This window comes from Podarcis raffonei, chromosome 16, assembly GCF_027172205.1.
Source record: "Podarcis raffonei isolate rPodRaf1 chromosome 16, rPodRaf1.pri, whole genome shotgun sequence".
Taxonomy (NCBI): Eukaryota; Metazoa; Chordata; class Lepidosauria; order Squamata; family Lacertidae; genus Podarcis; species Podarcis raffonei.
In genome coordinates, this window is record NC_070617.1 from 16,879,580 (window position 1) to 16,891,662 (window position 12,083).

Sequence of the window (12,083 nt, forward strand, 5' to 3'; positions counted from 1 at the left end):
CAACGACAACAACAACAACAATTTATTTATACCCCGCCCATCTGGCTGGGTTTCCCCAGCCACTCTGGGTGGCTCACAACAGAATATTAAAAACATGATAAAAACATCAAACCTTAAAAACTTCCCTAAACAGGGTTGTATTCAGATGTCTTCTAAAAGTCACATAGTTGTTTATTTCCATGACATCTGATTGGAGGGCGTTCCACAGGGTGGGTGCCACCACTGAGAAGGCCCTGGTTCCCTGTAGCCTCACTTCTCACAGTGAGGGAACTGCCAAAGCTGGACCTCAGTGCTGGACCTCAGTGAAAGGCCCTCAGAGCTGGACCTCAGTGTCCAAGCTGGACAATGGGGGTGGAGACGCTCCTTCAGGCATACTGGGCCGAGGCCGTTTAGGGCTTTAAAGGTCAACACCAACACTTTGAATTGTTCTCAGAAATGTACTGGGAGCCAATGTAGGTCTTTTAGGACCGGTGTTATAGAGCTTTGTGCAGCACCTTGGAGGAAAGATGCGAAGGGAAAGCAGCAAGTAAATAAATAAGTTCTCCTGCATTTCAACATGGTTTGTGCAGGAGAACATCCTGGCAGATGGTGCTCCGGTGAGTCGGATCTGTTAGGCTTCCATTGGTGCTGGTCTGAATGGCACACAAAATCTTGCCCACCGCCAGCGTCTCCAAGAAATGCCATTCTCAGAACGGGAGCACATCTCGGTTATCCTCCCTCCTCACCTCTTGTTTCTCTCTTCAGCACAGAGGCCTTTAGCCCAGAAAGAGGCGGGAGAGAGGGAGCCACCAAGCTGATGATTGTGGTGACTGACGGGGAGTCCCACGATGGCGAAGAACTCCAAGATGCCCTGGAAGAGTGTGAGAAACGGAACGTGACACGCTACGCCATTGCAGTGAGCATGCGCTGGTGCCAGGAGGCTTTTGGGTGGCGGCAGTGATGTGGGTGTGCATGCGTGTGAAAAAGAGAGTGAGCAAGGGCTGAGAGAGGTGCCGTGTGAAAAAGAATTCAAAGCAGGTTCTTCTGCCGTGATTCCATGTCTAGCTTCCTTTCACCTTGACAGATAATAAGGCCTTTATTACTAAATGGCTTCATTACTAAATTTAATATTGGCTTATTCCAACTTGCATATGAAGGAGCTGCAAATTTATATATTAAATGATTTCAGTGTGAAAGAGGTGGAAGTTGACATGCTCTTCTGAGATAACTAGCAGAATCTATTGTTTGAATCCTTTTGTATTGCTCTCTCTTGGTCCCCACTATTGTATTCATCCCCCACCCACACAAATATTTTCAGGTGAGTTTCAAGTAGGGAGGTAAGAAGGGCATTGCTTTCTGTCCCATCCTGTGTTCCTCACATGCAGGCCTGTTTCTGTTCTGCTGCAGTCCACCCTTTTATAAAAACAACATTATTAATCTTGTTGTCCACCATGGCAACGTAAATTACATTACAGTGGTACCTCAGGTTACATACACTTCAGGTTACATATGCTTCAGGTTACAGACTCCACTAACCCAGAAATAGTGCCTCAGGTTAAGAACTTTGCTTCAGGATGAGAACAGAAATCGTGCAGCAGCGGCGCGGCAGCAGCAGGAGGCCCCATTAGCTAAAGTGGTGCTTCAGGTTAAGAACAGTTTCAGGTTAAGAACGGACCTCCGGAACAAATTAAGTACTTAACCCGAGGTACCCCTGTATTCCACCTCATTCATTTCATTGCAAAGGAAGCACAATGCAAATGGTGGTGGTGAGGGAAATGTAATCAACTGCAAATTGTTTATGGACTGAAATCAACAACATCAGTGAATACCAGTCGTATCTGCTGGATTGATTCCCATTCCAGACATCAAACAAATAAGCAAACGTGGGCAATTTTCTGCTCCCGTTTCCATTTTCTGCGGAATTCTCTTACACCCTTAGTTGTCATAATGTGTCATAATGAGCACTTCTTGCACCTCAAACATTTTTTGAAAAATGGCTTTTGTTCCCTCAGGTGTTGGGGCACTACATTCGGCGGCAGAAAGACCCGGACTCTTTCATCAACGAGATTAAATACATTGCCAGCGACCCTGATGAGAAGTATTTCTTCAACGTGACCGATGAGGCGGCCCTGAATGATATTGTGGATGCCTTAGGGGACAGGATATTTAGCCTTGAAGGTTTGAGAAGGGGGAGGGTGGAAAAGGGGGGGAGGCTACCACCGGATTCCCTGTGGTTTATGAAAGTTAAACAAAATGGAGTGCAGAAGAAGTGTTAGGAGGAAGCTCTCTAACACCTCCCTCATAACAAGTTCCCAGCTGTCCTTTGTAAACCTCAGTGTGAGTGGGGCACAGTGCTGGCTCAAACCTTAAGGGCCCTCAGCACTGGGGGCCCTCTTCTGCACCAATAGCGCCCCCTGTTGGGCTTACACAGTAGTGGCCACAGTCAGTGTCTGGTGATCCTTTATTTTAATTTCCCGCAGTGCCCTAGAGTAACAGGACATTGGGAGCACTGTGGAGGAATTAAAATCGTGGCTTCCTTTGCCAAAAGCTGTGTGGTAATACCAGACAAGCAATGGGCACAAGATTCTCTGCTGAGGGAGATTTGGGTAAATCTTATAATGGGCAGCATTTGCAATGGCGAATTGGCAGGGCAGATTAAGCCCCTTCCCTCCCTCCCTGTCAGTTCTCACCTGCTGTTTCAACAAACAGAGCACGCCTTGTTCATTTATCAATCTGCCTACTGTGTTTATCTTACTACTTTGTTGCTTTTCTACTAAAAAAAAATACCCAGAGGTGTACAGCTATTAAGAGATTTCTCTCTCCCCCCCCCCCCCATTCTCCTCAGGGACCCGTGAATACAGCTCATTCGAGTTGGAAATGTCTCAGATTGGCTTCTCTATGCACCTCCTTGAGGTAAGAAGACACATTGTGGTGCAAAGTATGGTTCTCAAACCTTCCTCCATGGACCATTTGAAAATCGCAGAGGTTTTGGCCTCGCCACTTAAGGATTGTTCTGCCTGTTTGTAGCTCTTGTAATGCTAGAAGCTGTATGACTTCTATTTGTAATGTTATGGGCTTCAGAGGGTTGAGTCTGGATGACCCCTTAAGGTCCTTTCCAAACCTGGGATCCGGTGTATCAAAGGCTAGAGTCTATAGAAGAAAGCTGGCTGAAGTGAGCAGGCCAGTTCTTATGTCAAGATAAACGCCTTAGCTAATCAGCTAAGTGCCCATCATTCGCATCTTCAAGGAGTGAGCTCCGTTTCCATAGAGACAAATAGTGAGAATTGTCTCACTTCAGCAGGCTGGATACCTCAGCATCCTAGGAAAGGGGAATGATAGGACAAAGCAGGGAGTTGTGTGTGAGAGTTTGGCTGGTGCTGGAAGCTGGATACACAGAGATGTGTGTGCTCTGTGTTGGACTTGGGCCTTCCCTTGAAATCTAATAGGAAAGCAGGATCTCTTGGGGTACGAATGCTGTGAGCCCCTCCATCCTATGCTCAGGTTGTAGAAATGTGTAAATACAATCGTATGCCCTAAAGACACCACAGTCTCCGTTGTTGACCTTCAGTCCAAGGCAACCAAACCGTGGGTAAGCACTGGAGTAGTTGAAGTTGCAGGCACCATTATTTCTTACAGACCTCTGAATGAAGTTCATGGGTCTCTCTGTTGGTCCGCAGACCACAGTTTGGGAACCCCAAAGGGTAAGCTGACACGCCCAGGTTTAGCCAACGTGATGCCTTCCTAAGGTAGTTAGACTCCATCTCCCATGAGCCCTTGCCCAGTGGCCATTGCTGCTTGGGGCTGATGGGAGTCATGGTGCAACAGCATATGGTACGCCCCCTGCTGACTACCTCTGGTATCACTGTGTGAAAGGCAGGGGCAAATGGTTTCGACTGCAGTCTTTCTTGTGTTGTCTGGCTGGACTTCTTATGTATCTGCTTGTTTCCCTGGCAGGACGGGATCCTCTTTGGCATGGTAGGGGCATATGACTGGGATGGCGCAGTCTTGAAGGAGAGCAGGAGTGGGCGGCTCATCCCGCCAAGGGAGGCCTTTGAGAGGGAGTTCCCCCTGAGGCTGAAAAACCACGCAGCCTATCTGGGTAAGGAAGGATGCCGCTTCCCATTATATAGGGAGGGAAAGAGTGGAGACCCACAAAGGGCACAAAGATAAAATCAGACCACCTGCAGGATCAGGCCAGAGGTCCTTCTAGCGCAACATCATAGAGGCCTCTGGGAAGTCCACAAGGAGGTCAGGAAGCCAGTAGTCCTCCCCTGGTATCTACAGGTAGACTTGCCCTGTACATGGAGGTTTCATTTAATAGTCAAGGCAGTTGGCAGGCCTGTTCTTCACCCCATCTCCCCAATTCTCAATGGCTATTTGTTTCCAAAATCAAGGTGATAAAATGATCCCAGCATGTTTCAAGCATGGCTCCTGTTCAGAATAGAAAACTAAAGTGAGATTCACTTGTTTTGTTTGTTTGTTAAACCACTTGCTTATGTAGGATGAATAAAAGCAAGGCAGTCCTTTGCTTTCCCCTTTCACCAAGTGTGTGAGGCCAGTCAGTGCTTGTTCCCATTTTGCAGAAAGAAAAACTTAAGGCTGTGAGTGAAAAGCTAGCCAATTAGTTCAGGGCAAAACAAGAGTCTGCACAGCTTTATTATTTCTCTCTCTCTCTCGTTTCCTTCCCCAGGATACACAGTCTCCTCTATCAAGCTCAGGAACGGGAAGGGGCTGTATGTGGCTGGTGCCCCCCGCTTCAAGCACAAGGGGAAAGTGATCCTGTTTGAGATGAGCAGTGATGGCAGCGTAACCATTTCCCAGGCCCTTACTGGGGACCAAGTGAGTTTTGGGGCAGTGGAGATGATAGTAGCTGATTTCTGGAGTGACAGCCGCGTCCCTAGAAACCTTGTTCTTTCATTCCCGAATATGTGTGCAGTTACTGAGAGAAGAGAGTAAAAGACAGTCTGCACATGATCAGAGACACTCCTCCCTTTCATATAACCTCACCTGCTGGCTATGGCTGAGTCCCAAACTCATTATGGTGGGAGGAGGCAGGGGTTAGGGGTCCTGCTCCTTAGGGCAGGGAGGTGCAACCCTTCCACTATCTTTGCAGGCACAACTAGAACTCGTGACGCAGAACTTTGGGGTCCAATTAGATGGAGGCGGTTTCCAGCACAATTTATAGCAGCCAAGGATGGGTTGGGGTGGTGGGGGTCATTATGCATTGGGGGCTGAACTGAAATCCCCTCTGCACCTGAATGTAAATACCTGAATGTATTAATTTTTTTCTACAGCGCCATCAATGCAGGTGGTGCTGTATAATGAGCAGGTATTTGAAAACTCTGAATTCCTCAAGATTCTGAGTCTTGCCTGACCACACACACACACACACACACACACACACACACACACTAGATAGATTAGATAGATTGATAGCCATGAAATTGCCCCCTGGACCTGTGAGTTTGCATCTAGGTGTCTGGGGGTGCATCTTTCTTTATTGAGATCTGGAAATGTGTAAAATCAGGCTTAAGATGCAGGATTGCACTGATGTCCAGTGCAGAAGAACTTGTGCAATTCTGACATAGCAGGCGGCGTCTTTCTCTGCAGATTGGCTCCTACTTTGGCAGTGAAATGTGCCCGGTGGACGTGAATGGAGATGGAATTACGGACGTACTGCTGGTGGCTGCCCCCATGTACCTGGGCCCACAGAACAAAGAGACAGGCCGCGTTTACATCTACAAAGTGGGGCAGGTGAGTGTTGTTGTTTTGGTTTTAAAAAAACCTCTTTTTTTATTAAGAGTTTTCTATAAACAGTTAGCAAGAATACAGACAATAGCAATGGGAAACAACAATGTCTCCATCATCATACATTAATACAATACAGCAGTACAATACATTAGTACAATACAGCAGCAGGAGCAGCAACAACAACAACAACAACAACAAATAATAATAATAATAATAATAATAATAATAATAATAATAATTTATTTATACCCTGCCCATCTGGCCGGGTTTTCCCAGCCACTCTGGGCGGCTCCCAATAGAATATTAAACAAAATGAAACATCAAACATTAAAATTTGCTTAACATTTGAGTTTATCCTGGCAATGAAGTAGACAAGGAAGTGTCCCTCCAGGAAGTTCCCAGCCACCTTCAGTCACCTAACAGATGAATGGGTACCAAGTTTGAACAACTTTATTAGGGCTCTCCTGCATTCTTGAGTAAGCTTATCGTTGACTGCTAATTGCCAAACTCTCTCCTCCCAAGTGTTAACAGGAAGGCTGACCACTCCCAAGTTTGTGCCATTTCCAGTCTGGCCTCTGCTGAGCAAAGAAATATTTTTCACATGGGAGAGGTGCTTACAAAGCCAGTAAATTTCAAGCTCTTCTGGCACATGACCCACCTGGAACCTCATCCTGCAACAAAAAGTGCAACACTTGTATTGCGGCACTTAGCCTTCCCCAACCTGATGCCTTCCCTCCCAGGTGTTTTGGACTACAACTCCCATCAGCCCCTGCTAGAATGGCCAATGGTTAGGGATGATGGGAGCCATCGTCCAAAGCATTGCAATGTTTTAGTTGGCTGAGCATAGGTGCTTTATCCTGGGTCAGATTGCCCAGTACTTTGCTGAGAATTCGCTTTCCAGGATCTGAGGCAGAGAAGGATCTTTCTCAGCTGCTATCTGAGATCCTCTAAACTGGAGATGCCCCGGTTAAAACTGGGACCTTCTGCATGTGCTTCAGTCCTGAGCCTTCCTCACAGTGCTTCACAGCACATCATTATGGGGGAGGGGGTTTTCTATCCTGAAGCCAATGCCTAACGGCTCCACTGTGCCTCCCATTTTAACCTTTCTCCCTCTTCTGAAGTTGCTTGTGTCTTTAAACGGGACCCTCCATGCCGACCCAAAACCTCAAGACGCTCGTTTTGGCTACTCCCTCCTGGCTGTCCCTGACCTTAATCACGACAGCTATAATGACGTTGTGGTGGGCGCACCGCTGGAGGACAACCACCAGGGTGCAGTCTACATCTATCATGGCTACCGCACCACAGTGCTGCCCCGCTTCAAACAGGTGAGTGGGAGCCAGTGTCTGGCTCCAGTGTTTGAGTGCTCCCCACTATTCCAACAGCTCTTCCCACTAGGACGTTTCCCCCAATGTTTAGCCAACATCGGTGCCCCATGCCATTTCCACCCCCAGGCCCTGTTCCTATTCACTTCCCGTGATCTGGGGGCCTTAAGATGGCATTTGTGTTTTTAGCAGGCAAATCACACTGCTGGGTGATGTTCAGCTAAGATGCCCATGTCCTTTCTTAGCTGTGCTCCTGCCAGGCCAAGTCTCCTTCCCTCATCCTAAACATGCACCTTCTATTTTATTTTATTGCCACTAAATGCAGCGCTTTCACATTCGACTCTGTAGTATCACAAGCTGTTTTAGGTTTCAGCTCCAACCTGTCAATATCGTTTTGATTCTTTTTTGCCTTTGGTGAATAACTATTTATTTCGTTTTTAACCATGACAGTACACACAAAAATATATCAACGAAAACCAATAGCAAAAGAGAAGAGTAAAACGTAAAAGAGAGAAATGAGAAAGAAAACCATAGATAACAAAATTAAGCAATGTCCTCGTACCGTTTTGATTTTTGATTCTGATTCTCTCACTGCACTAAGTTCAGGACAGATAAAAGAAAATCCAGCACATGGTTTAACTATGGAACTCTCTGCCACAGGAGGCAGGGGTTGCTACCAACCTTTATGGCTTTAAAAGAGGATTAGACAAACTAATGAAGGAGAGGGCTGTCAATGGCTACTAGCCACAAGGGCTGTGCTCTTCCTCCACTCTCGGAGGCAGTGATGCTTCTGGATATCAGTTGCTGGAAACCACAGAAGGGGAGAGAGCTCTTGAGTTCAGGTCCTGCTTGATGGTTTCCCATTGGGGCATCTGGTTGCTCACTGTGAGAACAAGTGGCTGGACTAGATGGGGTCTCCTTCGGCCTGTTCCAGCAGGCTCTTATGTTCTTAAGTACATTTGGAATGACTTCAGTGAGGGCTCTTACAGAGCAGCCTCACTGATTAAAACCAAACACCCCACATTCTCCCCCCCTTTTTTCTTTTTGGATTTGCATTTTATTTATTTGTTAACATTCTTATATTACATCGGTAAACGTTGTCATATTACATTACAGGACTTACTATAATATAATTTCCAACATGTATACAAAAATTATATACAAATTTTATATACCAAGAAAGAAAATTAAACAAAAAAAAAGAAAGAACAAAGAGAAAAAACAAACAATCCTACCCCAAATCATATACATACTAGACTTCCTGTCTTTCCCGTTGTATATTCCTTTTTTACAAATGAATGTACTCTTATTATTGTATATTTCTTTACATATTATCTAATACATTCCTATATCAATATGTGCTCTTAGTCTTATTTCTCAACTCAGTCTCACTCCAATGTCAATCAAATGCTAGCATAGATAGCAAACCTTTACTGTATTTTTGAACATATGTTTTATATCTATCCCACTTTTCCATAAATTTTTGTTTTGAATTGCCTCTCAGGGTATTTGTTAACTGCGCCATATCAGCAAATTCTTGTAGCTTGTAATGCCAGTCCGTTATTGTCGGGGCTTCACACATTCTGTGTGTCTTCAGCTTTTGATTTGCTCTTTCCGACAGCGCATTGAGTCGGCCGGCCTCCGCCGAGGCCTCCGCTACTTTGGCCGCAGCTTGGACGGGCAAATCGATTTGGATGGGGATGGCCTGGTGGACCTTGCTGTTGGAGCTCAGGGTGCTGCGGTGGTCTTGAGGTGAGGGGAGCTGGAAGGTGGGAGGGAATGAAAGCTGCACCTGGGCAGATGGAACATCAAGGTCATTGAAGTGAGCTTCATGGCTGAATGGGAATCTGAACACTGGTCTCTCCCCAGGGACTAGTCTGATACTATAACCGCTACACCACACTGCCTCTCAAAGCAGCATCATACCACTTTAAACAATCATGGTTTCCCCAAAGGAAACTGTAGTATTTTAAGAGCTGTTGAAAGATCCATATTCCCCTTCCAGAGCGACAGTTCCCCGGGTGGTTTAGCAATCAATCCCTTTCCACAGGGAACTCTGGGAATTGTAGCTCTGTGAGGGGATTAAGGGGTCTCCTAATAACTCTCAGGATTCTTTGCAGGGAGCCATGGCTGTTTAAAGTGATACGATATTGCTTCAGACGTATAGCGCAGACCTTAGGCCCAACTTTGGGATTTTTTATTTATTTAACAATATCATTTTCCTTCTTGCTGAGGGGGGCAGGTCAAGGAGGATTGTGCAGGTCAACACTTCGGTCACTGCTAACCCTCCATCCATCAATGTGATTCAGAAGAACTGCCAGAGGAACAGAAAGGAGTCTCTTTGTGTGACGGCAAACATCTGCTTCAGGGTGTCTTCCCGGTCTCTGGGCCCGAGGGACAGCCACTTCAGTGAGTAGCGCCCTCTCGGCAGGCGAGTTGTTAGGGGTTGGCAGGATCTTCTCCACGGTGTCCTCTGGACTGTTTCTGGGCAGTTAATGCATTTGGAGAAAACTTGAATTGGAGTGTTATCTGGGTTGCAAGGCAGGATCTAAATTTGGGGACGGAATAACTAAATATAAGGTAACTTTTAACTAGAGATTATTTACAGGATAATGAATGAGGGCAGTGGAAGGGAAATTGATTTGCAAACAGGATCAGTTGGAAAATTAACTGGGGGTAAATTAATTAACGGGAAGCTGATTGGGGGCAATCTGGGGCAGGGGGCAGATTTGTTGAAGAATTTATCCAGGGGGATATGGATGAGAAATCAGGCAGCTGATTCTGTGATACTTTAAATCTAAACTCGTTTTTGTGCCTGTAGGCCTGTGCCCCTAATCCAGGCATAGGCAAACTCGGCAATCCAGATGTTTTGAGACTACAACTCCCATCATCCCTACAGGACCAGTGGTCAGGGATGGTGGGAGTTATAGTCCCAAAACATCTGAAGGGCTGAGTTTGCCTATGCCTGCCCTAATCTTAAACTACCTTGCAACACCTCTGGGCCAGCTCTTGAGGAGCCTTGCGATTGGCTGTTGGCTGATCACATAACTGAAACTAGGCATCACCAGCCTAGGACCCTCCATAAGTTTCTGACTGCAGCTCCCACCAGCCCCAGCCCCCATGGCCAGTGCCCAAGGAGGATGGGAAATGTAGTCCACGGTTAGCAAAGGCTGGCTTTGCTTGACTCCACTCACTGCTTGGCCCTAGGTATAAAGTACAACGTCTCCCTGGATGACAGGAAGTTTGGGGCAAGGGCCATCTTCGATGGCAACTCCCAAAAGCTGCTGCAGAAGAGGACCCGGGCCACCGTGGGCAGGACAACCTGCTCGGCAGTCCGTTTCCACGTGATTGTGAGTACAAGTGTGGGTGGGTCAGTTCAGACTCCGACTGATGCAGAGAGAGACCCCATGGGTCATCTAGTCCAACCCCCTGAAATGCAGGAATCACGCTAAAATATTCGAAAAACCACCAAGGTGCATGGTGTTCTCCTGTTTTAATCTCAGCAATGCTGTGAATCTTTATCAGGCCTGCTGTCTAAAGACGACCCTGGATTTGTTTATCCTTTGCAGGACACCTCTGATTACTTGAGGCCGGTTGCAGTCCTGGTGAAGTTCGCACTAAATGATGCTGAGCCAGGCCCTGTGCTGGATGATAAATCACCCACCAGTGTTAAGAAATTGGTGAGTAGCACATGCACAGATGCCCCATTACCAACTGCCCATGCCATTCCGCACGTCAAACCAGACCATCTTTGCTGCATGTCCTGCAAGACCTGCTTCCTGCTTTGCTAACCTGGGGGGGTCAAGATCATTTTGGAGATACTTAATTCTTGCTATTACTGATATTATTATTTTTGTATTGTTACAGTTAGACCTTATTATGACCTACGTGGTATTTGTATAACTTTATTGTATAGTTACTGAAATGAATTTTTAAAGGGATCTAATGCATATATGGCTGCTTTTAGAAACAGAGCAGCATTCCCCCTTTATGTACCTTGCTTGAGAACTATATAGTTGTGTAACCTATTCATATAAGTTAATCTGTTTTTGAATCATGATTAATTCATAATACAATATAAAATAAAAATAAAAATAAATTAAGAAGTTAATAATATTGTGGAGAGGGGTTTGCATCACACAGAATCATCCTGCCTCTTGCTTTCTCTTTAGATCCCCTTCTTTAAGGACTGTGGTGAAGACGATGAGTGTATAACAGATCTGGTGTTGCGAGCTCAGATGGACATCACAGGATCCAGGTAGGAATTAGAGTGAAATGTCCCTCTTTCACTACATCAGGCCAAGCAAGTAGTTCATCACCTTAGTTCATCAGTCACTTGCTGGTCCTCCTGGCCCAGGACCCTGTCAATCCAGTTCCTCCCTAATAGGTGGCAGGAGATCCATTGCTGATGATAACCAGCTTGAGAATCATTTGATTGGGAGGCTGGGCAGAAATGAAGACTCCTGCCCTCCTCACCTTTTGCAAGGCAGGCGTTTGCCATCTCCTGTTCTCGTTCCAGGCAGAAGCCGCACGTGATCCGCAAAGGGAAGCGGAAAGTCTTGGTGGACGTCCTGCTGGAGAACAAGCAGGAGAACGCCTACAATGCCAGCCTGTGGCTTTGGTTTTCCAGAAACCTCCACTTTTCCAGCCTCGTGCTCAAGGTAAAGCAGAGGCCCTGTTCCCGACTGACGTTCCGCTGTGGTCAAAAGTGATGGGCTGGAAGCAGAACGAAATGATCGCTAGGATACTGAGGGTCACCCTCTGGCCAGGGACGATGCTGGCTCCAGGAGGACTGATAGTTGCCATAGCATTCTGGAAAGAGAGGCTGTCACATCTCCGAGACTTAAATGTCATGGTGCCAACCTGAAAACTCCTGTGTGAATCATGCAGATGTGCATATTTTCACATCATTTATTCTGCTTCTTAATTTCTTCTTATTGGGGGGCCGGGGGAGGGACTTGAGCTCCAGAAATTCAACAACTCCCCTCACTTCTGAGATTGCACCAAGGATTCAAGCTTTGTCTTTGCAGC

General features: G+C 46.4%; 1 protein-coding gene across 2 annotated transcripts in view; it reads left to right on the forward strand.

The window, feature by feature from the left end:
- ITGA10 (integrin subunit alpha 10) overlaps window positions 1–12,083 on the forward strand; it is a 57,934-nt gene that overhangs the window by 33,552 nt on the left and 12,299 nt on the right. For both annotated transcript variants that reach the window (XM_053370120.1, XM_053370121.1), the window contains 13 exons: window positions 745–895; window positions 1,992–2,157; window positions 2,825–2,892; window positions 3,934–4,078; window positions 4,670–4,818; window positions 5,590–5,733; window positions 6,852–7,055; window positions 8,674–8,804; window positions 9,295–9,461; window positions 10,260–10,402; window positions 10,622–10,732; window positions 11,225–11,310; window positions 11,572–11,713. In XM_053370120.1, the coding sequence (XP_053226095.1) occupies window positions 745–895; window positions 1,992–2,157; window positions 2,825–2,892; window positions 3,934–4,078; window positions 4,670–4,818; window positions 5,590–5,733; window positions 6,852–7,055; window positions 8,674–8,804; window positions 9,295–9,461; window positions 10,260–10,402; window positions 10,622–10,732; window positions 11,225–11,310; window positions 11,572–11,713 (1,807 nt within the window). The remainder of the gene's footprint in view (window positions 1–744; window positions 896–1,991; window positions 2,158–2,824; window positions 2,893–3,933; window positions 4,079–4,669; window positions 4,819–5,589; window positions 5,734–6,851; window positions 7,056–8,673; window positions 8,805–9,294; window positions 9,462–10,259; window positions 10,403–10,621; window positions 10,733–11,224; window positions 11,311–11,571; window positions 11,714–12,083) is intronic.